Genomic DNA, 24,274 nt, shown 5'->3' with positions numbered 1-24,274 from the left:
AGAGGTATATAAAATAATGAGTGGAGTAGAACAGGTGGATGTGAAGCGTCTGTTCACGCTTTCCAAAAATACTAGGACTAGGGGGCATGCGATGAAACTACAGTGTAGTAAATTTAAAACAAATTGGAGAAACTTTTTCTTCACCCAACGCATAATTAAACTCTGGAATTCGTTGCTGGAGAACGTGGCGAAGGCGGTTAGCTTAGCAGAGTTTGAAAAGGGGTTAGACGGTTTCCTAAAGGACGTCCAATAACCACTACTAAATGGACTTGGGAAAAATCCATAATTCCAGGAATAACATGCATAGAATGCTTGTACGTTTGGGAAGCTTGCCAGGTGCCCTTGGCCTAGATTGGCCGCTGTCGTGGACAGGACGCTGGGCTCGATGGACCCTTGGTCTTTTCTCAGTGTGGCATTACTTATGCACTTAAGTTTAATTCTGTCACTCCATTGCTTAGAAAACTGCACTGGCTCCCGGTGGATGCTTAAGCACAGTTCAAGCTTTGCAACATCATTTTTAAAGTTCTGTATGGCAGTTCCCACCTTGTATTTGTGCGACTAGCTTCAACATAAAAGTAGTGTGGCCAAAACTTGTAATCAAATGTTACACTTTCCCTCAGTGAAACAGGTGACTAAGTGGAAAATGTTTGATTCTTCTCTTCAGTATCAAGTTGCCTTAGTGATTTTTTGAAAAGCTCTTAAAATCTATTTATAAAATATATATAATTTTGCATTGTTGGTAATATATGGCTGCTAAGGTATTGGTCTGGTATCCAGAATTGCTTTCATCTTTAGAGTGATCTGCATTGAACAACTATTGGTATTTGCGGAATAGAAGACATAACACCACGGGAAGAACAATTTCCAGGAAATAAATGCACTAAAAAAAGCAAAACTCGAAAATAAAACCTGGAAAAATATTCCAGCTTTAAATGTCCCTGGTATATGTTCAAGTCTGGTGGCAAGCCCTCAAAGTGTCTTCATGGAGGGCAATCATTTTATCTCTTCTTAAGAGTAGTGTTGACAAAAGGTCTGGGTTTTAATTTGCCAAAGGGTCAGGACACAGCTGTTTTGTTCAGAGACAGGATTCAGGGACTTGCTTGACTCCCTACCAGCATGTGTCCAATTCTTTCATTTTATTTATTTATTTAATTTGTGTGTGTGGGGGAGGGGGGGGGGAAGAATAGTGCAATGACTTGCAGCATGTCACCTTGAAGAACCTCTCGCTATGGCCATTTGATCAGCCTGGCACAGATCTCAGTCACAGGTCCTACCAGGCCAGGGAACCCTACCTAAAGTTTTCCAGAGATGTGTCACTTAGCTAGCAGTCCCCCTCCTTTTTTTGTCTTGCTAAAAGTGGCTTCTCCTTTGCACTTGAACCAGGTAATCTATCTTGCAACCTTTTCTAAGGGAGGAGTTTCTTGCTGGGTCAGAGATCATCATTTCTTAAATGTGCATCAAGTCCTGCTGAGATACTTAAAGGTGACCAATGCCTTCAAAAAAAATCAATGGGCTCTTTGTAGGTGTTCAGCAGGCCCCTCAAAGATGAAGTGGAAACTTAAGTTGTCCAGGCAAATGGGGAAGACAATTGGTTCTGCATTCATGCTGCAAAGTATCAAATTCTGGAAGGACTTGGGGGCTGAAGTTAGAGCTCTTGCTCTAGAGGACAGTTGTAGAGTAGAGGAGTAGCCTAATGGTTAGAGCAGTGGGCTGCGAACCAGGGAAGCCAGATTCAAATCCCCCTGCTGTTCCTTGTAATCTTGGGCAAGTCACAACGTTCCATTACCTCAGGTATAAAAAGACTAAGCCCTCTAGGAAAATTACCTACTTAACCTTCTGAGAAAGGTACAAACTAAACCCTATTCTCTTTCCCTAGAGCAGCAACCTGGTGTTCCTTACATACCCTTAGTTTAACACTACAAATTGAACATGCAAGCCAACACATTTTGCTTTTGAGCAAAAAGCAATCATGGCTTCTTTTCATCCAGTTTGAGTTTGTTTGGGAACTTACCATACATCTAGCAGGATGATATCTTTAGCTCAGCATGTTCATATATTTTCTTTGAATCCCACTAGGCTAATCCAATTCCCTCTCAGAAAGGCTGTGACTAAATGGGGCTCTCACCCCTTTAAATTCAGATGAAAATCGGTGATAAAAGGAGCTCAAGCCTTCTCTTTTGAGGCCAGAATTTGTGCCCAGATCCTGAAAGTTCTTTCTTTCTGTGGTGTTGTATTGATTTGTTTCATTATTGTTTTGACATTGATTTTTACTGGCAAGTTCCAGGGCTGCACCTTTCCTTATAGCAGTGATGTCATCATAGGAAGATTTGTGTTTTTATCTGTATCTGCTGGCAGACTGGAAAAAAAACTGTCTGGGATGATCTGGTCTAGCAGGATAAGGAAAGATTGGAAATGATCCTAATGGATATAAAGAATGGGGAAGAGGGAGAGGGGGAGGAGAAGAGATCAGATATTCTATGATATTCAATTTTTAGTACAATTCAAATCAGTAAAAACAATAACACACACAACACAAAACAGAACCAATGAAGCTCTCTAGTAAAATCTGTTAAAATGCTACTCATTTATTGTATTGGTTCATTTTCAGGAGCTCCTGGCACTACTCCCACCGTACTGTTTTCCATTCACAGAAATGTAAACAAAGTTTGTTCCCTTTAAACTGTCTACTGGATCAAACACTTGGAAAATGACCAAATAAAACTTACTGTCGATTTAATATCTTTGGCTCGGTTTGCATACTTGAGAGTATTGTATGTGTCATCGTAAGATATGGAGGATGAACTGACAGCAGCAATCATTATAGTTCGGCAGTTTCCGCCGAGTGAGTCCTTCAGCAGGCGGGTCAACTTGCTGTTTCTGTAAGGAATGTGTTGCTTCTTGCTCTGCAGAACAAATAAATGACAAACGTGTTCTCATAGCTAACAAGCTTGCAATATTTTAGTTGTAATTTGACAGCACTGAAATAAGTGGATGAAGCTTCTGAGTAAAAGGGAAACATGTGGTGGCTTTAATGTTTAAAAAAAAAAAAAAAAACTGCAGCCCCTCTTCAAGAAAGGGTAGAATACTACTAGAATACTGTGGCCATCAACAGGTGGAATGTCTAGTCGGTTCTATACAGTGGAATGCAGTTATTTCTCTTTAAGTTACTAGAGGGTCTTTTTACAATTTTGAGTAAAGCAAGCTTTATAGGTCACAGAAGAAAAGAATAATTAGTATGTAATATACAGTAATTAAAACTGTGCTTTTCCAAAAGTAAATTATTTCAGGTCTTACTATAAAAAAAGGACATTAATATTGTCTTAAGTGATTTAAATGCTACAGTTAGTGAGTAAAAATACACGAGGTACAGCTATCTTTTTTGGGGGGCATCAAAGTACTTTTATGGCGAAGGCTATTTCAGAGTTACAGATATGAAACATTCTTAGGTGTTTTGTCTGCTTGTAATAAAAGAAATAAATAAATATTTAAAAAATATTCCTTTTAAGGTTTCACATTTTACAAACATACTAGCTGAAAAGGCTTCACACAAATGACAGGCCGACAGCTTCCGCATGTGTAGACAGAGGCTCCAGTTGTCCCTCATCTGGTCTAATGGCTTCCCTTGTGCCACTTTAGGTTGGGATTCTGGCCAGGCCATTCCACTGAGACAATAGTAGCCTCTCTTCTGAATAACATTCAATCTGCTTTTGACTGAGGTGAAGCAGTACTGGTAGTTCCCTCTGCTGAATCTGATCTCTGTTCTCTCCCTTATGGCGCTCCCAAGGGTTCAGTTTTGTCTTCACTTCTCTTCAATATCTTTCTTACCCCTTTGGCAACCCTGATCCCAAGAGTTCACAATTAGGTCTTACACCCAAACCAACGATATCCTCTAGTTTCTATTCAAGATCCCTATAAATTTATGTCCTCCAATCCTATCTTGATTCCATTGACCACTGGCTTCCTCTAATCCCTTAGTTTTAAATTCCTTAAAGTCTGTGGCCCTCTGGAACATGGGCCAGTCATCTCACCCCTCTGTTCCCACCCTACTCTGGTTGAGTCCATGAAATATCTGGGAGTGCTCCTGGACTTGCAACTGTCCATCAATCTCCAGGTTTCCTCAGTCATCAAGTTATGTTTGTGTATTGCTCATTCACTACGTCCATTCTTTGATAAAGTGAACGATACATAACTGTAGCAGGTGTTCTCCGAGGACAGCAGGCTGATTGTTCTCACGACTGGGTGACGTCCGCGGCAGCCCCCATCAACCGGAAGAAGTTTCGCGGGCGGTCCGCACGCAGGGCACGCCCACCGCGCATGCGCGGCCGTCTTCCCGCCAGTTGAATGACAAGCAAGAAAAGATGAAAACGCAACTCCAAAGGGGAGGAGGGAGGGTAGGTGAGAACAATCAGCCTGCTGTCCTCGGAGAACACCTGCTACAGGTATGTATCATTCACTTTCTCCGAGGACAAGCAGGCTGCTTGTTCTCACGACTGGGGTATCCCTAGCTCTCAGGCTCACTCAAAACAAGAACCCAGGTCAATTGAACCTCGCAACGGCGAGGGTACAACAGAAAATTGACCTACGAAGAACAACTAACTGAGAGTGCAGCCTGACCAGAATAAATTCGAGTCCTGGAGGGTGGAGTTGGATTTACACCCCAAACAGATTCTGCAGCACCGACTGCCCGAACCGACTGTCGCGTCGGGTATCCTGCTGGAGGCAGTAATGTGATGTGAATGTGTGGACAGATGACCATGTCGCAGCCTTGCAAATCTCTTCAATAGAGGCTGACTTCAAGTGGGCCACCGACGCTGCCATGGCTCTGACACTATGAGCCGTGACATGACCCTCAAGAGCCAGCCCAGCCTGGGCATAAGTGAAGGAAATGCAATCTGCTAGCCAATTAGAGATGGTGCGTTTCCCGACAGCGACCCATAGCCTGTTAGGGTCGAAAGAAACAAACAATTGGGCGGACTGTCTGTGGGGCTGTGTCCGCTCCAAATAGAAGGCCAATGCTCTCTTGCAGTCCAATGTGTGCAACTGACGTTCAGCAGGGCGGGTATGCGGTCTGGGAAAGAATGTTGGCAAGACAATTGACTGGTTAAGATGGAACTCCGACACCACCTTCGGCAGGAACTTTAGGTGGGTGCGGAGCACTACTCTGTTGTGATGAAATTTTGTATATGGAGCATGAGCTACCAGGGCTTGAAGCTCACTGACCCTACGAGCTGAAGTAACTGCCACCAAGAAAATGACCTTCCAGGTCAAGTACTTCAGATGGCAGGTATTCAGTGGCTCAAAAGGAGGTTTCATCAGCTGGGTGAGGACGACGTTGAGATCCCATGACACTGCAGGAGGCTTGATAGGGGGCTTTGACAAAAGCAAGCCTCTCATGAATCGAACGACTAAAGGCTCTCCAGAGATGGCTTTACCTTCCACACGATAATGGTAAGCACTAATTGCACTAAGGTGATTCCTTACTGAGTTGGTCTTGAGGCCAGACTCTGATAAGTGCAGAAGGTATTCAAGCAGGTTCTGTGCAGGGCAAGAACGAGGTTCTAGGGCCTTGCTCTCACACCAAACGACAAACCACCTCCACTTGAAAAAGTAACTCTTTTTAGTGGAATCCTTCCTAGAGGCAAGCAAGACACGGGAGACACCCTCCGACAGACCCAACGCAGTGAAGTCTACGCCCTCAACATCCAGGCCGTGAGAGCCAGGGACTGAAGGTTGGGGTGCAGCAACGCTCCGTCGTTCTGCGAAATGAGAGTCGGAAAACACTCCAATCTCCACGGTTCTTCGGAGGACAACTCCAGAAGAAGAGGGAACCAGATCTGACGGGGCCAAAAGGGCGCTATCAGAATCATGGTGCCATGGTCTTGCTTGAGCTTCAGTAAGGTCTTCCCCACCAAAGGTATGGGAGGATAAGCATACAGGAGGCCGGTCCCCCAATGAAGGAGAAAGGCGTCCGACGCTAGCCTGCCGTGTGCTTGAAGTCTGGAACAGAACAGAGGCAGCTTGTGGTTGGTCTGAGAGGCGAAAAGGTCCACCGAGGGGGTGCCCCACTCTCGGAAGATCTTGCGTACCACTCTGGAATGAAGCGACCACTCGTGCGGTTGCATGACTCTGCTCAGCCTGTCGGCCAGACTGTTATTTACACCTGCCAGGTATGTGGCTTGGAGGAGCATGCCGAACTGGCAAGCCCAACGCCACATCCAGACGGCTTCCTGACACAAGGGGCGAGATCCGGTGCCCCCCCTGCTTGTTGGTGTAATACATTGCAACCTGATTGTCTGTCCGAATTTGGATAATTTGGCAGGACAGCCGATATCTGAAAGCCTTCAGTGCGTTCCAGATCGCTCGGAGCTCCAGGAGGTTGATCTGCAGATCCTTTTCCTGGAGGGACCACAGACCCTGGGTGTGAAGCCCATCGACATGAGCTCCCCACCCCAGGTGAGATGCATCCGTCGTCAGCACTTTCGTGGGCTGCGGAATTTGGAATGGACGTCCCAGGGTCAAATTGGTCCGAATGGTCCACCAGAGCAGTGAAGTGCGGCAACTGGTGGAGAGGCGGATGACATCTTCTAGATTCCCGGTGGCTTGGAACCACTGGGAAGCTAGGGTCCATTGAGCAGATCTCATGTGAAGACGAGCCATGGGAGTCACATGGACTGTGGAGGCCATATGACCCAGAAGTCTCAACATTTGCCGAGCTGTGACCTGCTGAGACGCTCTGGATTGCGAAGCCAGGGACAGGAGGTTGTTGGCCCTCGCTTCGGGAAGGAAGGCCTGAGCCGTCTGGGTAGTCAGCAGAGCTCCTATGAATTCCAGAGACTGGGTTGGCTGGAGATGGGACTTTGGGTAATTTATCACAAACCCCAGCAGCTCCAGGAGTTGAATAGTGCACTGCATGGACCGGAGGGCTCCTGCCTCTGAGGTGTTCTTGACCAGCCAATCGTCGAGATATGGGAACACGTGCACTCCCAGCTTGCGTAGATATGCCGCTACCACCACGAGGCACTTTGTAAACACCCGTGGGGCAGAGGCGAGCCCAAAGGGCAGCACACAATACTGAAAGTGCCGTGCGCCCAGGAGGAATCTGAGATACTGTCTGTGAGCTGGCAGTATCGGGATGTGAGTGTATGTGTCCTTTAAATCCAGGGAACATAGCCAATCGTTTTTCTGAATCATTGGCAGAAGGGTGCCCAAGGAAAGCATCCTGAACTTTTCTTTGACCAGGAATTTGTTCAGGCCTCTCAGGTCTAGGATGGGGCGCATCCCCCCTGTTTTCTTTTCCACAAGGAAGTACCTGGAATAGAATCCCTGCCCTTCCTGCCCGGGTGGTACGGGCTCGACCGCATTGGCGCTGAGAAGGGCGGAGAGTTCCTCTGCAAGTACCTGCTTGTGATGGGAGCTGAAGGATTGAGCTCCTGGAGGACAATTTGGTGGAAGGGAGGCCAAATTTAGGGCGTATCCTCACCGCACTATTTGGAGAACCCACTGGTCGGAGGTTATGAGAGGCCACCTTTGGTGAAAAAATTTTAACCTCCCTCCGACCGGCAGATCGTCCGGCACGGACACTTTGATGGCGGCTATGTTCCCGTGGATACAGTCAAAAGCCCGTCCCCGGCTTTTGCTGTGGAGGCGCAGGGGGCTGCTTAGGCGCACGCTGTTGACGAGAACGAGCGCGCTGGGGCTGTCCCTGTGCCTGTCGAGGCCTTCGGGCCGGCTGGGTGTACCTACGCTTGGTAAAAGCATAGGGCGCAGCCTGCCGGGCCCGGGAAAAACGTCCATCTGCTGAGGTGGATGCTGAAGGCGCCCGGTGGGAGAGCTTGTCGAGGGCGGTTTCCCGCTGATGCAATTGGTCCACCAGCTGCTCGACCTTCTCACCAAAAATATTATCCCCCCGGCAAGGGACGTCAGCCAGTCTCTGCTGGGTGCGGTTGTCCAGGTCAGAGGCGCGCAGCCATGAGAGCCTGCGCATCACTATACCTTGGGCCACAGCACGAGACGCCACGTCACAGGTGTCATAGATACCCCTGGAGAGGAACTTTCTGCATGCCTTCAACTGCCTGACCACCTCCTGAAAAGGCCTGGACTGCTCCGGCGGGAGCTTATCGACCAGGTCCGCCAGTTGCTTCACATTGTTCCGCATGTGGATGCTCGTGTAGAGCTGGTAAGACTGGATGCGGGTCACGAGCATGAAAGATTGGTAGGCCTTCCTCCCAAACGAGTCCAGAGTGCGAGACTCCCGGCCCGGGGGCGCTGAGGCGGTATCCCTCGAACTCCGTGCCCTCTTGAGAGCAGAATCCACGACCGCCGAGTCATGGGGCAATTGGGGCCGCATTAACTCTGGGTCCGAGTGGATTCTGTACTGGGACTCTGCTTTCTTGGGAATGGTGGGATTAGATAATGGTCTCATCCAGTTCCGAAGCAGTGTCTCTTTGAGGACATTGTGCAACGGCACCGTGGAGGACTCTCTAGGTGGTGATGGATAGTCGAGGACCTCGAGCATCTCAGCCCTCGGCTCGTCCACAGAGACCACGGGGAAGGGAATGCATATAGACATGTCCCTAACAAAGGAGGCAAAGGAGAGGCTCTCAGGAGGCGAGAGCTTCCTCTCAGGTGAAGGCATGGGGTCGGAGGGAAGGCCCACAGACTCCTCTGAGGAGAAATATCTGGGGTCCTCCTCCTCCCCCCACGAGGCCTCTTCCTCGGTATCGGACATAAGCTCATGTAGCTGAGTCCTCAACCGGGCCCGGCTCGACGTCGAGGCACCGAGGCCTCGGTGTCGTCGAGCGGTGGACTCCCGCGCCGGCGGGGACGAAGCTCCCTCCATCGACGTCGACTCCACCTGCGTGTCGAAGGCCTCGGCACCGGGCTAGAGCTCGCCGGCGCCACAGTCAACGGCGCCGAGGGTGCAAGCACCCCCGGCGCCGGCACAGCCTGGCGCATCAGCCCTTCCAGGATCCCCGGAAGGATGGCTCGGAGGCACTCGTCCAGGCCCGCTGCCGGGAAAGACGGGGGGGGGGGGGGGGGGGGGGGGGGGGGCCGGTAGAGGCGCCTGTGCCGGAAGCTGCTCGGGTCCAGGAGACTGCACCGAAGTGCTAGGACCCTGACGCGTCGGTACCTCCACTACCGAGGGGGACCTCTCCTCTCGACGCTGACCCGGCGTCGACTCCTCTCCGGCGCCGGAGGCCGGGTGCATCGATGGCGACTGATGACGGTGCTTCCTTGGCTTCTTGCGGTGCCCGTCATCGGCGCTAGGTGGTATGGAGGAGGAGGAGTTCGATCCCCCTCGGTCTCGAGGGGCTGGATCAGACAGGGTTCGGTCCCGAGGAGTGACCGGGGCCGACTGCCCACGCGGCCTCTCACCCCTACCCTCACCGGAAGACTGGCGGGCCGACGGGACCTGTGCTCCTGGGGTCGATGCCATCGGTGCCGATTTCGCAGACATCGATACCGGTACCGAAGAACCGGCCGTCGATACCGATGCCGTCGAGGTCGAGGGGCCGGCGCAAGTTCCAAAAACACGGTCCCGAAGAACTTGCCTCGCAACTTGAGTCCGTTTCCGGAGACCAAGACACAAAGTACACGACTTGGTATCGTGCTCCGGCCCGAGGCACTGGAGGCACCAAGCGTGGGTGTCGGTCTGCGAGATAGGCCACTCGGGACCTTCGAGGACATCGACGGAAAAATCGCGTCGGCGAAATCAAAGTCGTCGATGGTGGCGGTAAAATCACACCTCAAAAAAATAATCGACCGCGCGGCCACAAGGCCGCAACGCGACGCCCCCGCTAGAAAACGAGGGAAAAAACAGCGCGTTCTCTTTTTTTTTTTTTTTAACAAAAGAAAACCCTTGCGGAACGCGCGACAACAACAAGGAAAAAAACAATGAAGGTTCGCGAACAACGCAACGGTTTTCCGGGGCTGACGAAGAGAGAGATGTGCGACACGTCTCTCTGCAGGCGCGGAAAAGAAAAGACTGGCGGGAACGGTCATACACGGGCGGGAAGACGGCCGCGCATGCGCGGTGGGCGTGCCCTGCGTGCGGACCGCCCGCGAAGCTTCTTCCGGTTGATGGGGGCTGCCGCAGACGTCACCCAGTCGTGAGAACAAGCAGCCTGCTTGTCCTCGGAGAATGCCTGTGCCACTCTCCTCTCTCTTGTGGCATCCAAACTAGACTAATGCAATATTATCTACGTCAGTCTCCAAACCACTCTTTCTTAAGAAGCATCAATCAGTTCAAAACATCTCTACATGACTGCTTTCCCATGCCTACTACCATGACCATGTCACTCCCCCTTCTTAAGCATCACCATTGTTTACAGGATACAAGATAAGGTCCTGACACCGACTCATAGGTTCCTGTCCCATCTCTCTTCTCTTATTGTTTGATACAGGCAGGCCTTGACAAATTTTCAATAAATTGAGCTAGTTCAAAGACAAGTTCAACACTTCTCACTTCTCCTTTCCCACCCTTCCAACACTGTCCACAGTGAAATTTGGGGGGAGGTTTGGAATCCCCTCCCAGATTAACAATAGCTGTTTTAGAAATGACTAAGACTGTTCCCCCTTATTTTGTGCCTGTGAACAAAGAAACTTTAATAAATCAGTTCCTTACGGTGTCTCTCAATTGTAGAAATCAATAATCTCGCTTCCTAAAGCATGCTGTCAGCTGTGTGACAGCACTCTAGACAGGTGAAGCAAAGATACAACTGCCTTTGTTTCACTTATCATAGCCTTGGTGCCCATCAGGTTCTCCCTTACACCCCCCCAGCCTTCCCCCAGTCTCTTGTAACCCCCTCCAGCCTTCACTTGTTACTCACAGTGTTGCCTCAAAACTGCTTCTCTTCAACGTGGACGGTGATCAGGCTCTGCATATACTTAAATGCAGGAAGTTGGGAGAGTCTCAAGGTTTCAAGTCCCGCGAGACTTCCCAAACCCCCTGCACCACACAGCTCATGTATATGTAGAACCTGATCACTGAGCAGGGTGGAGAGAAGCAGTTAATCAGCGATGCGGTAGAAAAAAAAATATTGGGAGTATGAAATCCTGGGTGCCAGGATGCAGTTTCTAGGTGACAAGGGTTTGTTGAGGCCTTCACGTGTTTTGCATTCTTCCACTGAATGCTGATTGACCATCTCTTCAGTCTATTGTTCCAGACTTGAACTGACATCACTCTTGGACTACCAGGTCCTGGGCTACCTGCAACCAACAAAGTTCAAAGCTACTACACTGCTGTGTGCTTCACAGGACAACACATCATTTGCACTCTATGTGTAGGCCAAGGGCTATCGGGAATAGACCTGGAGAGCCTTGTTCAGTTCCTATCAGGAGCAGCCTGGTGAAAAGGGCCCATTTGGAAGGACATCCTGACTGGGTGGTGTGGCCAGAAGTGTCTAATGTGACCAATAGGGCTTGTCAAGCAGCCAGGAAGCCTCCTCTCAAGGGTAATTGGAGGAGGGAGAGCTGCTGGTTTGAGAAATCACAGAAAGAGAAAAATGAAAGCACATAAGAGACCATATGACCTACCCAGTGTGACCCTCCATGCTATTTATCCCTTCCTCTCTCACAGATCCTATGTACTTGTCCCAAGCTTTCTTGAATTCAAATACAATTTTCATCTCACCAGATCTACCAGAAGGCTGTTCCATTAATTCACCATCCTTTCTGTGAAGTAGTTCCTCGGGCACTTCTGAGTTTATTCCCTTTCACCTTCATTCTATGCCCACCTCATTCTAGAGCTTCCTTTCAACTGAAGGGCTTACCTCCTGTGCATTTATGCCACATAGGTATTTAACATCTATATCTCCCCTCTCCTGCCTTTCTCCCAAAGTATGCATATTGAGATCTTTAGGTCTGTCTCCATACGCTTTATGACGAAGACCACAGACTATTTTACTAGACATCCTTTGGACCGACTCCATTCTGTTTATATCTTTTTGAAGGTGCTGTCCCCAGAATTTTACACAATATTCTAAATGAGGTCCCACCAGAGTCTTATATAGAGACATCATCATTTTTTTCCTCCTACTGGCCATTCCTCTCCCTTTGCACCCAAGCATCCTCTGGCTTTCACCATCGACTTCTCTACCTGTTTGGCCATCTTATCACATATGATCACACCGAAGTCCTGCTCCTCTTTCATGCACAAAGGTTTTCACCCCCTAAACTGTACTGTTCCCTTGGGTTTTTGAAGCCCAAATGCATGACCCTGCATTTTTTAGCATGAAATTTTAGCTGCGAAATTCTGGACCATTCTTCAAACTTTGCTAGGTCTTTCCTCGTTATCCACACCAATAGGGGTATCTATTGTACTGCAGATTTTGGTATCATCCGCAAAGAGGCAAACCCTTCTGCAATATCACTTATAAAAATGTTAAAGAATCACTCAAGATCCAAACCTTGCAGTACACCACTGGTAACATCCCTTTCCTCAAAATGAGCTCCCTTTGCCTTTCACTCAACCAGTCTGTAAACCAGCCAGTCACTTTAGGGCCCATACTGAAGGCACTATTTATTAGTTGTCTATGCAGAACCATGTCAAAGGCTTTGATTAAATCTAAATACACCACATCAAGTGATCTCCCTTGATCCAATGCTTGGGTCATCCAGTAAAAGAAATTAACCAGATTTGTCAGTCAAGACTTTCCACTAGTAAATCCATGCTGCCTCATGTCCCATAATCCATTGGATTCCAGAAACGTCACTATTCCCTGTTTTAAAAGGGTTTCCATTAACTTACTTATCACGGAAGCCAGACTTACTGGCCTGTAGTTAAACCACCTCTTCCTTACTTCTACTTTTGTGGAGGGGAACCACATCTGCCTTTCAGTCCTCTGGGACCACTCCCAACTCTAGAGAAGTATTGGTCAGCCAGTGAAGCTGCAAGAACTTCCCTAAGTTCCTTCAGTACCCTAGGATGTATGCCCTTTGGTGGTCCAACACTTTGAGGGTAGATCTGCCTTCTGTGACTACATAAACCTTATGAGCTCCTTATGACTTCAGGCAAATTACTTAACCCTCCAATACCCCAGGACAAAATAAGCACCTGTGTATAATATGTAAACCGTTTTGATTGTAACCACAGAAAGGTGGAATATCAAACCCCATCTCATTCCCTTTCCTTTCTTATCATGTCAAAAGGATCAACATTCATCCATCAGGCAATTAAGCTCTCATCTCAGTGGAGCAGGACATTTCTAAGGCCAGTAGTCGCTGATCCTACAGGAAAAGGAAATGTTGCAGATCCCTAGAAGATTCTCAAGGACATTCAACACCATAAGATCAAGGCCTTTGTTGAAGCAGGTTTCTGAGGCGATACCCTTAACGTTGCAAGCAGCATTTTTGCTATGATAAGGCTTGCCTTCACTGGATCCAGCAGCTTTCTTCAGAGATGAAGAACGAGAGACGTGTGAGTGCCAAAGATGCTTATGTGGCAGATGCCTTATAAGACCTTATCAGAATCTCTGCTAGAGAATTGTGGTGGTCATGGTATCAGCTAGGTGACTTAAGAAATCTCTTTAAGGGGAAACTTATCCTCAGCAATTATCTGGACATGTTAGTGAAAAACCTGGGTGAGCCTAAGTCTCGGAGATTGCCATTGGGTAAGCCAGGGTGGACTCCACATTCAGTGCCAGCAGCTCAAAATTCAGGGAGTCACAACATTATCACCCAGGCAACGGTTCATCTCAGTGTTCCCATTTTTCAACTACATCTTGTAGCGCTTCATGTAATCAGACACGATCAAGGCACAGACCGTAGAAGTCTGCTCAGCATTGGCTTTGCATCCCAATTACCAGTGTTGCCACTTGATCTCCGCTAAGCTTCTTTGGATCCATTCCTACTAAAACAGGATTCCTTTGTGTTTACTGCACTCTTTTTTTGAATTCCGTTATCGTTTTCATCTCCACCACCTCCCGCAGGAGAGCATTCAGGTATCTATTACCCTCTCAGTGAAAAATACTTCCTGACATTATTCCCAAGTCGGCCTTATTTCAACCTCAATTCATATCCTCTAGTTCTACCACCTTTTCGTCTCTGGAAAAAGTTTGTTTGCGGATTAGTATCTTGCAAATATTTGAACACCTGTAGAATATCATCCTGTTTTCTCCTTTCCTCCAGGGTATACATGCTCAGGCCATCGATTGCCTTCTTGTTTTGTTGATAGCAATGACATGATACAGTATCACAAATTTACAGTACAGAACATTCAAAATAATATTTGTCAGTAGAATACTGCCCTGCTCCCCACCAGTTCACCTGTGCCTCAGTTCTAAACCCTGCCTCTGCCACAAACTCACTGTCAGTCCTCTAGGTTTACCCAGGTTTATTAGGAGAGAAATGCAGCACACAATTTCTCAGAGCTTTCTATAGGGGTCTTCCATTCTCCTGCGCATAATCTATGTTCACAGGATCAAAAGCAGATGTTAATTTCCCCTTTGTCTTTTTTCTGTCCAGATACTATGAGAAAAATCACTTACCTTGCTCCTGCAACATGGAATACATTACCATTGTCATTATAGTCAGACACCAATTTTATAAAGAGTTTAAAATAAAGTGAAGATACTTACCCGTACAGGTATTCTCAGAGGACAGCAGGCTGATTATTCTCACAGTTGGGTCGACAATCCGCGGTGGTCTGGGAATCGGCATAATGCATAGTAAAATGAAAAAAAGTTTGCTAGAGCCTTCTGGCGCATGTGCAGTGCCACACCGCGCATGCGCAAAGTGCTTTCCTACCCGACCGCGCTCCTCATTTAAGTCCAAAAGCATAAAGAAATAAAACAGGAATAATCAGCCTGCTGTCCTTGGAGAATACCTGCTACAGGTAAGTATCTTCGCTTTCTCCGAGGACAAGCAGGCTGTATTATACTCACAACTGGGGTATCCCTAGCATCCAGGCTCACCCAAAACAACAAAGGTTGATCAGTTGGACCCCGCAATGGCAAGGGAATAACATAGCTGTATATAGTTTCAGGTTAATCTAAGAGTGCAGCCTGGAACAGAACAAAACGGGCTTAGGTGGGTGGAGTTGGATATAAAAACCAAACAGATTCTGCAGCACTGACTGGCCAAACCGCCTGTCGCGTCGGGTATCCTGCTCAAGGCAGTAGTTTTGATGTGAACGTGTGGACTAAAGACCATGTTGCAGCTTTGCAAACCTCTTCAATGGAGGTTTAAGTGAGCCACCGACGCAGACATGGCTCTGACATTATGAGCTGTGACATGACCTCCAGAGTCAGCCCAGCTTGGGCATAAGCGAAGGAAATGCAATCTGCTAGCCAACTGGAGATTGTGTGTTGTGCGTTTTCCGATGGAGACTACCCTCCTGTTGAGAACAAAAGAAACAAACTGGGTGGACTGACTGAAGGGCTTCGTCCGCTCCATGTAAAAGGCCAATGCTCTCTTGCAGTCCAAGGTGTGCAAGCTGCTTTCGCCCGAGTGGGCATGAAGACGGGGAAAAAAAATGTTGGCAAGACAATCGACTGGTTCAGACGGAACTCCGACACCACCTTCGGCAGGAACTTAGGATGAGTGTGGAGGACTACTCTGTTGTGATGAAACTTAGTATAAGGTGCATCCACTACTAGGGCCTGAAGCTCACTGATCGTACGAGCTGAAGTAACAGCCACCAAGAAAAAGACCTTCCAGGCCAAGTACTTCAGATGGCAGGAATTCAGTGGTCTGAAAGGAGGAGGTTTCATCAGCTAGGTGAGAACGACGTTGAGATCCCATGACACTGGCAGAGGTTTGACAGGGGCTTTAATAAAAGCAAGCCTATCATGAAGCGAACAACTAAAGGCTGTTCAGAGATAGGCTTACCTTCTACACGCTGATAAGCACTAATCACACTAAGGTGAACCCTTACAGAGTTGGTCTTGAGACCAGCCTCTGATAAGTGTAGAAGATATTCAAGCAGGGTCTGTGTAGGACAAGAAAGAGGATCTATGGCCTTGCTGCCACACCAGATGGCAAACCTCCTCCATTTGAAAGAGTAACACCTCTTAGTGTAATCTTTCCTGTAAGCAAGACTCGGGAGACACCCTCCGAAAGTCCCAAGGAAGCGAATTCTAGGCTCTCAACATCCAGGCTGTAAGAGCTAGAGACTGGAGATTGGGATATAGAAACAACCCCTCTTTCTGGTTGATGAGCGAAGGAAAACACTCCAATCTCCACGGTTCTTTGGAGGACAATTCCAGAAGAAGAGGGAACCAAATCTGACGCGGCCAGTAGTGTCAGCAAAGTCTTCCCCACCAGAGGTATGGGAGGATACGCATATAGATGGCCTGTTCCCCAATGAAGGAGAAAGGCATCTGACGCTAGTCTGTCGTGGGCCTGAAGCCTAGAACAGAACTGAGGGACCTTGTGATTGATTTGAGTGGCAAAAAGATCCACAGAGTGGGGGTGCCCCACGCTTGGAAGATCTTGCGGGCTAATGCCCATACTCAGCGACCACTTGTGAGGTTGCATTACCCTGCTCAGCCTGTCGGCTAGACTGTTGTTTACGCCTGTCAGATAAGTGGCTTGGAGAAACATGTTGTGATGGCGCGCCCAAAGCCATATCTGGACAGCTTCCTGACACAGAGGGCAAGATCCGGTACCCCCCTGCTTGCTGATGTAGTACATCACAACCTGATTGTTTGAATTAAGATAATTTGGTTGGACAGCCAATCTCAAAGACTTTAGAGCATTCCAGGCTTCCTGAGTGTGAAGCCCATGTACATGAGCCCCCATTCCAGGAGAGATGCATCCGTCGTCAGCACTTTCTGTGGCTGTGGAATTTGGAACGGTCATCCCATGGTCAAATTGGATCACATTGCCCACCATTGAAGAGAGTTCCAAAAGTCGGTGGACAGCTGGATGATATCTTCTAGATTCCCCGCAGCTTGATACCACTGAGAAGCTAGGGTCCACTGAGCAGATCTTATATGTAGACGTGCCATGGGTGTAACATGAACTGTGGAGGTCATGTGCCCCAAGAGTCTCAATATCTGCCGAGCTGTGACTTGCTGAGACGCCAAAACCGTGGACACCAGGGTCAGAAGGTTGTTTGCCCATGCCTCGGGGAGATAGGCCCGAACTGTTCTCGTGTTCAGCAGTGCTCCAATGAACACCAATTTTTGAAGAGGAGTGAGGTAGGTCTTGGTGTAATTTATTACAAACCCTAGTAGTTCCAGCACCTGAATAGTCATTCACATGGACTCCCTAGCACCGTCCTCAGAGGTGCTCGTCACAAGCCAATCATCAAGAAAAGGGAACACATCTATTCCCATTTGCAGCGACGCTGCAAATACTGCTAGGCATTTTGTGAACACTCTGGGAGCTGGCGCTAGACCAAAAGGCAGTACGCGGTACTGAAAGTGCTGCACTCCCAGCCGAAACCGAAGATACTCCCTGTGAGCTGGAAGTATCGGGATGTGAATATGTGCATCCTTGAAGTCCAGAGAGCATAGCTAATCGTTTTCCTGAATCATGGGAAGAAAGGTGCCCAGAGAAACCATCCTGAACTTTTCTCGGACAAGGAATTTGTTCAGGGCCCTTAGGTCTAGGAGGAGACGCATCCCCCATTTTCTTCTGCACAAGGAAGTACTTGGAATAGAATCTCAGCCCTTCTTCCCCTGGTGGAATAGGTTCGACCGCACAGACCTTCAGAAGGGTGGAGAGTTCCTCTCCAAGTACCTGTTTGTGCTGGGAGCCGTATGAATGCGCTCCCGGTGGGCAATTTGGAGGTTTGGGTTCCAGATTGAGGGTGTAGCTCAACCGGACTATCTGAAGAACCACAGGTCGCAGGTTACAAGAGGCCACCTTAGATGAACATTAACCTACCCCCAACCTGCAAGTCGTCCGGTACGGACACTTTTAGTTTGGCTATGCTTTCCTGGTGCCAGTCAAAAGCCCGTCCCTTGCTTTTGCTGGGGAGCAGTAGGGGCCTTGGACGCACGCTGTTGACGGGAATGAGCTCCCTGGGGCTGAGCAGGCTGGCGAGACGCCGGAGTGTACCTATACCTGGAATGGGGGCACTCTGTGGTCCTAGTTGAGGAGGTGGTAGCAGAAGGCGCCCGGCGGGAGAGAGAAACCATAGCATCTGTGTGCTTCTTGATCTGGTTAACCAGATCGTCTACCTTCTCTCCAAAAAGATTATCCCCTGGCAGGGAACACCCGCTATTCTCTGCTGGACCGAGTGGTCCAGGTCAGAAACACGCAGCCATGAGAGTCTGCGTATTAGTGCTCTCCAATTCATGATTCAAATCGATTTATCGATTCGTTTTGTAAAAATAATCAGGAGTCTCAATTTGGAATTTCCCCACCTCCCTCCCGCCGTCACCCAAGCCACTGTTGCTTAGGTCTCTTACATCTTTTGTCGCTCTCTTCCGTCCGCGTGGTCACATAGCCTTCTGCCAGCGTCGGGGCCTCTCCTCGGGCGCGTCCCGCCTACTCTAATGTTACTTCTTGTTTTCCACAGAGGTGGGACACGCCCGAGGCCCCGACGCTGGCAGAAGGCTATGTGAATCGCCGGTGCCGGAGGGAGAATGCTTCAAGACAGTGAAAATGACCACGCGGACGGGAGAGAGCAGGTGAAAGATGTAAGACTTGGGGGGGGGGGGGGGTGTGAAGAAGGGAGAAAGAGCTGCCCAAGGAGGTTTAATAGACTGGAGTGAAAGTGAGCCTATCTAGTCCACTTTAAGCAAGGAAGCCAATTTGGTTAATCTGTTTCCACTCCCCCACCAGCCGTCATTGCCTTCACTCAGAACAAAGCAAGCAAACTTATGAGCTGCTGCATCCACGTTGTCATTTTCTTTTTTTTTTTTTTATTGTTGGTCCATCTGTAACAAGTCTAAAGCTGTTTCAGTTGGATAAGCTGTGCCTTAAAAGCTGGAGGAGAAAAGAAATATTTAATCATCACTAAAACAGCTTAAAGAATTATTGTAGCCGCTAGAAACCGCAATTATAAATTCTGTTGGTTGTGCTCATTTTTCTTCACTGTTCTATACATTACAGATGTTCAGATTTCGGCGAGGATATCCTGTTTCCTGATGGGTTCATCTTAACTGTTGTAATCTGCATTGTGAAGCCTGGTGTTATAAAGGTGATAGAATATGTTGAAATTAAATGGAAGTAGAATTAAACTCTCTTTTCATTGGGGCACATGGAATCACATCTTCATCTGTTTTGTAGAAGTTTACCTTTTAGATTCTGCTGCTGGACAAATTATAGCTGCAAGATGCAGTTGTCTGAAGCCAGCCAAAGTGGACAAAGTGATTTTTCTTAATAAAAACTGGAATATGTAGGACTTGACCAAACTTCACTTTTCACCTGATGTAACAGCATGGCATGCTCACATTAAAGTTTGCCTTTGTTCAATTGCTACAGCCTATTTTTTTTTTTACCCTTTGTATTATAATATTAGCAGGTGGGCCTCACTATTTCGATCTAGTTAAATCGAATCAAAAAACCAATTTTTTTTTAAAAATATCGAATTGAAATTTTTGACTGAATTGGACAGTGCTACTGCACATTGCTACACCTTGAGCAGAGATCCTAGATGCTACATCAAAGGTGTCGTATGCGCCCCTGGCCAGGAATTTACGAAACACCTTCTGCTGCCTGACCACCTGGCGAAAAAGGTTCAGCCTGCTCCGGAGTGAGGGCATCAACCAAACTAGACAGCTGCAGCACCGAGTTCTGCAAGTGAATGCTCTTGCAGAGCTGGTAAGACTGGATACGGACATCAAGCATAGTGGCCCCATACATGTTCCCCCCTCCCCCCCCCCCCCCCAAAAAAAAAAAAAAAAAAAAAAAGAGTCCAAAGTCTTAGCTTCTCTGCATGGGGGTGCCGAAGCATAGTCTCTAGTACTCTTGGCCCTTTTGAGAGCGGAGTCCACCACCATAAAGTTATGGGGTAACTGAGACCTTATCAGCCCAGGTTCACCATGGATCCGATACTGGGAATCTGTCTTCTTAGGGATCATGGGACCAGATAGAGGGAACGCCCAGTTTTGCAAAAGGACTTCCCTGAGTAACTTATGCAAAGGAGCTGTTACAGCCTCTTTAGGTGGAGATGTGTAGTCCAGGACCTCAAGCATCTCAGCCCTGGACTCATCCTCCACATCTACGGGGAATGGAACGGCCTGGGCCATTTCCCGTACAAAAGAGAAGGAGAGGCTCTCAGGAGCAGACAGTCTCCTTTCAGGCAGAGGGGAAGGTTCAGAGAGAATCCCAAAGGACTCATCTGAGAAGTACCTGGGAACTTCCTCTGACTCCCACGAGCGCTCTTCCTTGGTGTCGGAAAAGTACTTCCCTCAGTGACCTCCGGAGACTGAAGCCGCCTCGATGCCAAAGACCCGCGGTCTCGATGGCGATGACGAGGGGCCGACCCCCTGCATGGACAGTGGTGAAGCTTCCTCCACAGACGTCAATGGGGAGTCGACCCGGGTGGCTGCCGATACCAGAGCTGCAAGCGACACCAAACTCGGGGGCCCCACCATGGGTGGAGGGGCAGACGCCCTGCAGCAGACGGCACTGGGCGCAAGCACCCCGACGAAGAGGCATGGCACAGCAGTCCTTCCAGCTCTGAAAGCAAGGCCCGTATGCGCTTGTCGAGAGCCGCCATCAGAGAAGGCTGTGGGGCCGGTTGAGCAGTCAGTGGCAGAGTTGCCTGAGGCTCGGGAGCAGGAATCTGACTGCTGAGAGGCAGACACGTTGGTACCTCCTGTATGGAGTGGGAGCGGTCCTCCTGGCAGATGCCGAATTCCTCGGCGCTCCGGCACCATGTGTCAAAGGAGAACGGTGTCTGCTTCTTTGCCTTCGTTCGATGCACCTTACCGAGGCTCCTTGGTGCCAACGATGGACAGTCCAGGGGGGCCTGCATAGCAGGAGACCTCGAGGTGGGTGGAAACCCACTTGATACCTTGCTACTCCCAGCGTGTCACGGCTTCTCAGCAGCCATGCCTACCTCCACTCCTGACGTCGATGCGTCCCTAGATGCCGATGTTGACATCGAAGGACCGGACCAAGCCCTGAAAACGTTTCTCCTTCTGGACTTCGAGCCACTTGAGTCCTTTTCCTCATACGAAGACAAAGGACACAACAAGCTGGGCTATGGTCAGGCCCAAGGCACTGGATACACCACGAATGGGTTTCTGTGCATGAGATGGTCTGGGTTGCACAGAGTACAGCGTTTGAAAAAACGCTGGGAGTCTTCGATGACATGGAAGGGAAGACTGGCCTAGCGAAATCAAAAGATGCGATGGTGCCAAAAAAGGGGCACAAAAGAAAGGAGAACCGGCTGAGCAGGCCAAAGGACGGCTGCGGCTAAAAGAAAGAAAGTTTGGTGGGTAAGAACAAACTAAGAAAATAAGGGTTTTTTTTCCTTTAAACAAAATTGAAAGAAAGTAAAAGGGAAGGAGAAAAAGCCGAAATAGGCACAAAAAAAAAAAAAAAAGAGGCTCTTCCCGGGCAAACGAGGAGCAACAGCGGAACCTGCCACTCCTGATGCGGAAAAAGAAGAACTGAGTAATGCGGTCGCGCGAGGGGCAGGAAGGCACTTTGTGCATGCGTGGTGCTGCACTTGCGCCAGAAGGCTCTAGCAGACTTTTTCATTTTGCTATGCATTATGCTGATTCTCGGACGACGAGGATCGTCGACCCAAGTTGTGAGTATAATACAGCCCGCTCATCCTCGGAGAAAAAGGAAGTTTTGTATTTGCCTTTTCTACTTCCTAACTTTGAGTTTTATAAAGCTGGCTGCTGCATCGATGACAATATAGTTGTTTGCGTTTTTTCTTCTTTAGTTATTTTGTATATTTCAATATTTATATGGGTTGTACTCACCTTAGGATCTGCTAAAGCATTGATGACGTTTCCTAAAGCCAACAGTGACCGATTAATGTTTGCCCCTTCTCGAAAGCGAGCTCCCTTGGCATTTGTAGAGCTGACCCGTTCAGATCCTGCCAGGTCAATCAAGCACATTTTGGCAATCCGTACATTATGACAGATACTTGCTGTTTTGTCTTGTTGCCGTAAATATATCTTGATAAACAAAAAATATTAATATCAACAAAAAAAGAAAAGCCTTCAACACCTACAATCATACATCAGGCTTCGACAAATGTTCTTAAGATCTAGAAGCCAAATCAAAAATTTAGGATTTATGAATGAATAATTAGAATATTTGTTTATTAACAGCCCAGTAGTCTCTGGTCATGGGCCACCTTACTGCCCCCCCTCCTCCATGCTTCCCAGAAGCCTCAGCCTTTGGTCATTGCCCAGCCAAGCGCCCCAGCAGTCTCGGCTCCTGGCCATCATCCACTTCCCCTACACCCCCTAGTCCCAGCATCAGAACCTTCTCCCCAGTCCCAGCATTAGATTCTTCACCCAGCCCTAGCATCAGTCCCCTTCTAATATTCTCTCCATCTGCCAGTGTGTGCTCCTTTCTCCCATACCCAACTTTCTGTCAGCCCCCTTTCCAATATCACCCCCTTTCTCCTACTTGGCTGGCACTTCTAAATATCCTGCAGAGGAGACCTTGTATTTTCACTGCTGCTTTGACTGTCAGCACAACACAGGTGTTAGAAGCAGTAAGCAAGATAGCAGAGATACCAGGTATACAATACAACTCCTTTGTGGTGCTGGCAGACAGCGCTCAATGAAAACAAGCTCTCAATGCTCTATAGAGGGTTTAGAGGTTCTGGGCAGGTACAAGAGGGCTGATAGTATAGCTGGCAGTCACATTTTTGTGTGGACCCCTGTGTGTCATCCTTTGTGCTGCCCATGTGCATTGAGCGCCAGGCACTAAGTCTGATTTTTTAGTCACCCTGGTGATCTGGAGCCTTGGGGTCTGTCAAGACTTGCTACAAACAATATATTTGAATTTTGTATTTTAAACATGGCTATATTCTGTATTAAAATGCTATATTTTTATTCACTTGCACTCGTTAGTCCTAGTATAAAAAGCTATAGAAATCAGATACAATTCAGACTATAAAATCTAATCTGGTTGCTTTTAGCCTGCTTAATCCTTAGTGTCAGGTTCAAAATAGCTTACGACACGTAAGAGACGGAATGTCAGAATAAAAGGAAAAATATTTATCATATTTATTTTAAAAAGATAAGCTCTCAGATCCGTCCTAAACGATAAGAATGTTTTGAAATAATGATGAAATGAAGAGGCTAAAAGTCATTATACAACATCTAAAAAAACAAACAAACCCCAAGTTAAAAAATTGTGGAAATCGTGATTTTAAAATATTTGACAGCAGTTTCATCATATTTGAGTTGACATTTATACTTCTACTTCTTCACTGGTAATAAAAGGATAAAATATCAACTACAAAACACCCATTAAAAAATTCAGCACTGATCTAAATCCTAAATCTTTGCACAAAATTCAACTAGTCACAAAAGTCAAATGATCTCTTTCATGTCCCAATGGTTTCCTAACAAGGTACATGGACTTGTCAATGAATTATTTGCTGAACACAAGTGTGAAAAATGTTACACTTCACATTTATTAATATTTGTCATTAAGAAATGGAAATATATTAAAAATATGTAAAACTTGATATCTATACACATACTTGAAGGACTTCTATAATACATAAGTCAGAGACACCTACGAAGTAGCAGGATGATTGGAAGCTGAAACACTCTTCGAGCATATATTCATCCTTACTTGAAATATAAGTATTTATGTTTTATTTTATCTGTTAAAATTCTAGAACAATTATTTCCTAATAGATGCAGCAACCAATATACAGGCTATCATCATGCATCAATTTACCTGAAAAACAGCATGGGACCGAGATGAGGTGGCATTAATGTCAGTAGGGTGCTGAGTTCTGTTTTTGTTTCCAAAATCCAACATTTGCAGTATCTCCTCAGCAGATTTTGGCTGCAAAGAGTTGTTAGAGTATGAATAAGTAAAACAGGTGTGGTTAGAGGTCTTTAAAGAATATATAGTATTTTGGTACTTGAGATCCACAAATGCTACTATATTATATCTGTATGCCATGCTGTTTTATCTTGAACTTGATGTGCTCACTTACTCTCAAGGATTCACAGTACCAGAAACCAAAGTCCTCTATTTTTCCACAAAGTACTATGGCCACAGCATCCTACTAATACATCTTAGCCTCTCAGGACCACCTCCTCTAAGAGTGAAAAGATGCATTTGGGAAGGGAAAGGGAAATGGGACTTGATATACCGCCTTTCTGTGGTTTTTGCAACTACATTGAAAGCTGTTTACATAGTATATACGGGTACTTATTTC

General features: G+C 47.5%; 1 protein-coding gene across 1 annotated transcript in view; it reads right to left on the bottom strand.

The window, feature by feature from the left end:
- KIF18A (kinesin family member 18A) overlaps window positions 1–24,274 on the bottom strand; it is a 172,995-nt gene that overhangs the window by 124,793 nt on the left and 23,928 nt on the right. Inside the window, 3 exon segments of the mRNA XM_030200688.1 lie at window positions 2,727–2,903; window positions 21,837–22,034; window positions 23,785–23,895. Coding sequence (XP_030056548.1) covers window positions 2,727–2,903; window positions 21,837–22,034; window positions 23,785–23,895 — 486 coding nt within the window.

This window comes from Microcaecilia unicolor, chromosome 4 (genome assembly GCF_901765095.1).
Source record: "Microcaecilia unicolor chromosome 4, aMicUni1.1, whole genome shotgun sequence".
NCBI classification, from domain to species: Eukaryota; Metazoa; Chordata; class Amphibia; order Gymnophiona; family Siphonopidae; genus Microcaecilia; species Microcaecilia unicolor.
This window is presented reverse-complemented; position numbering and strand designations above follow the sequence as displayed.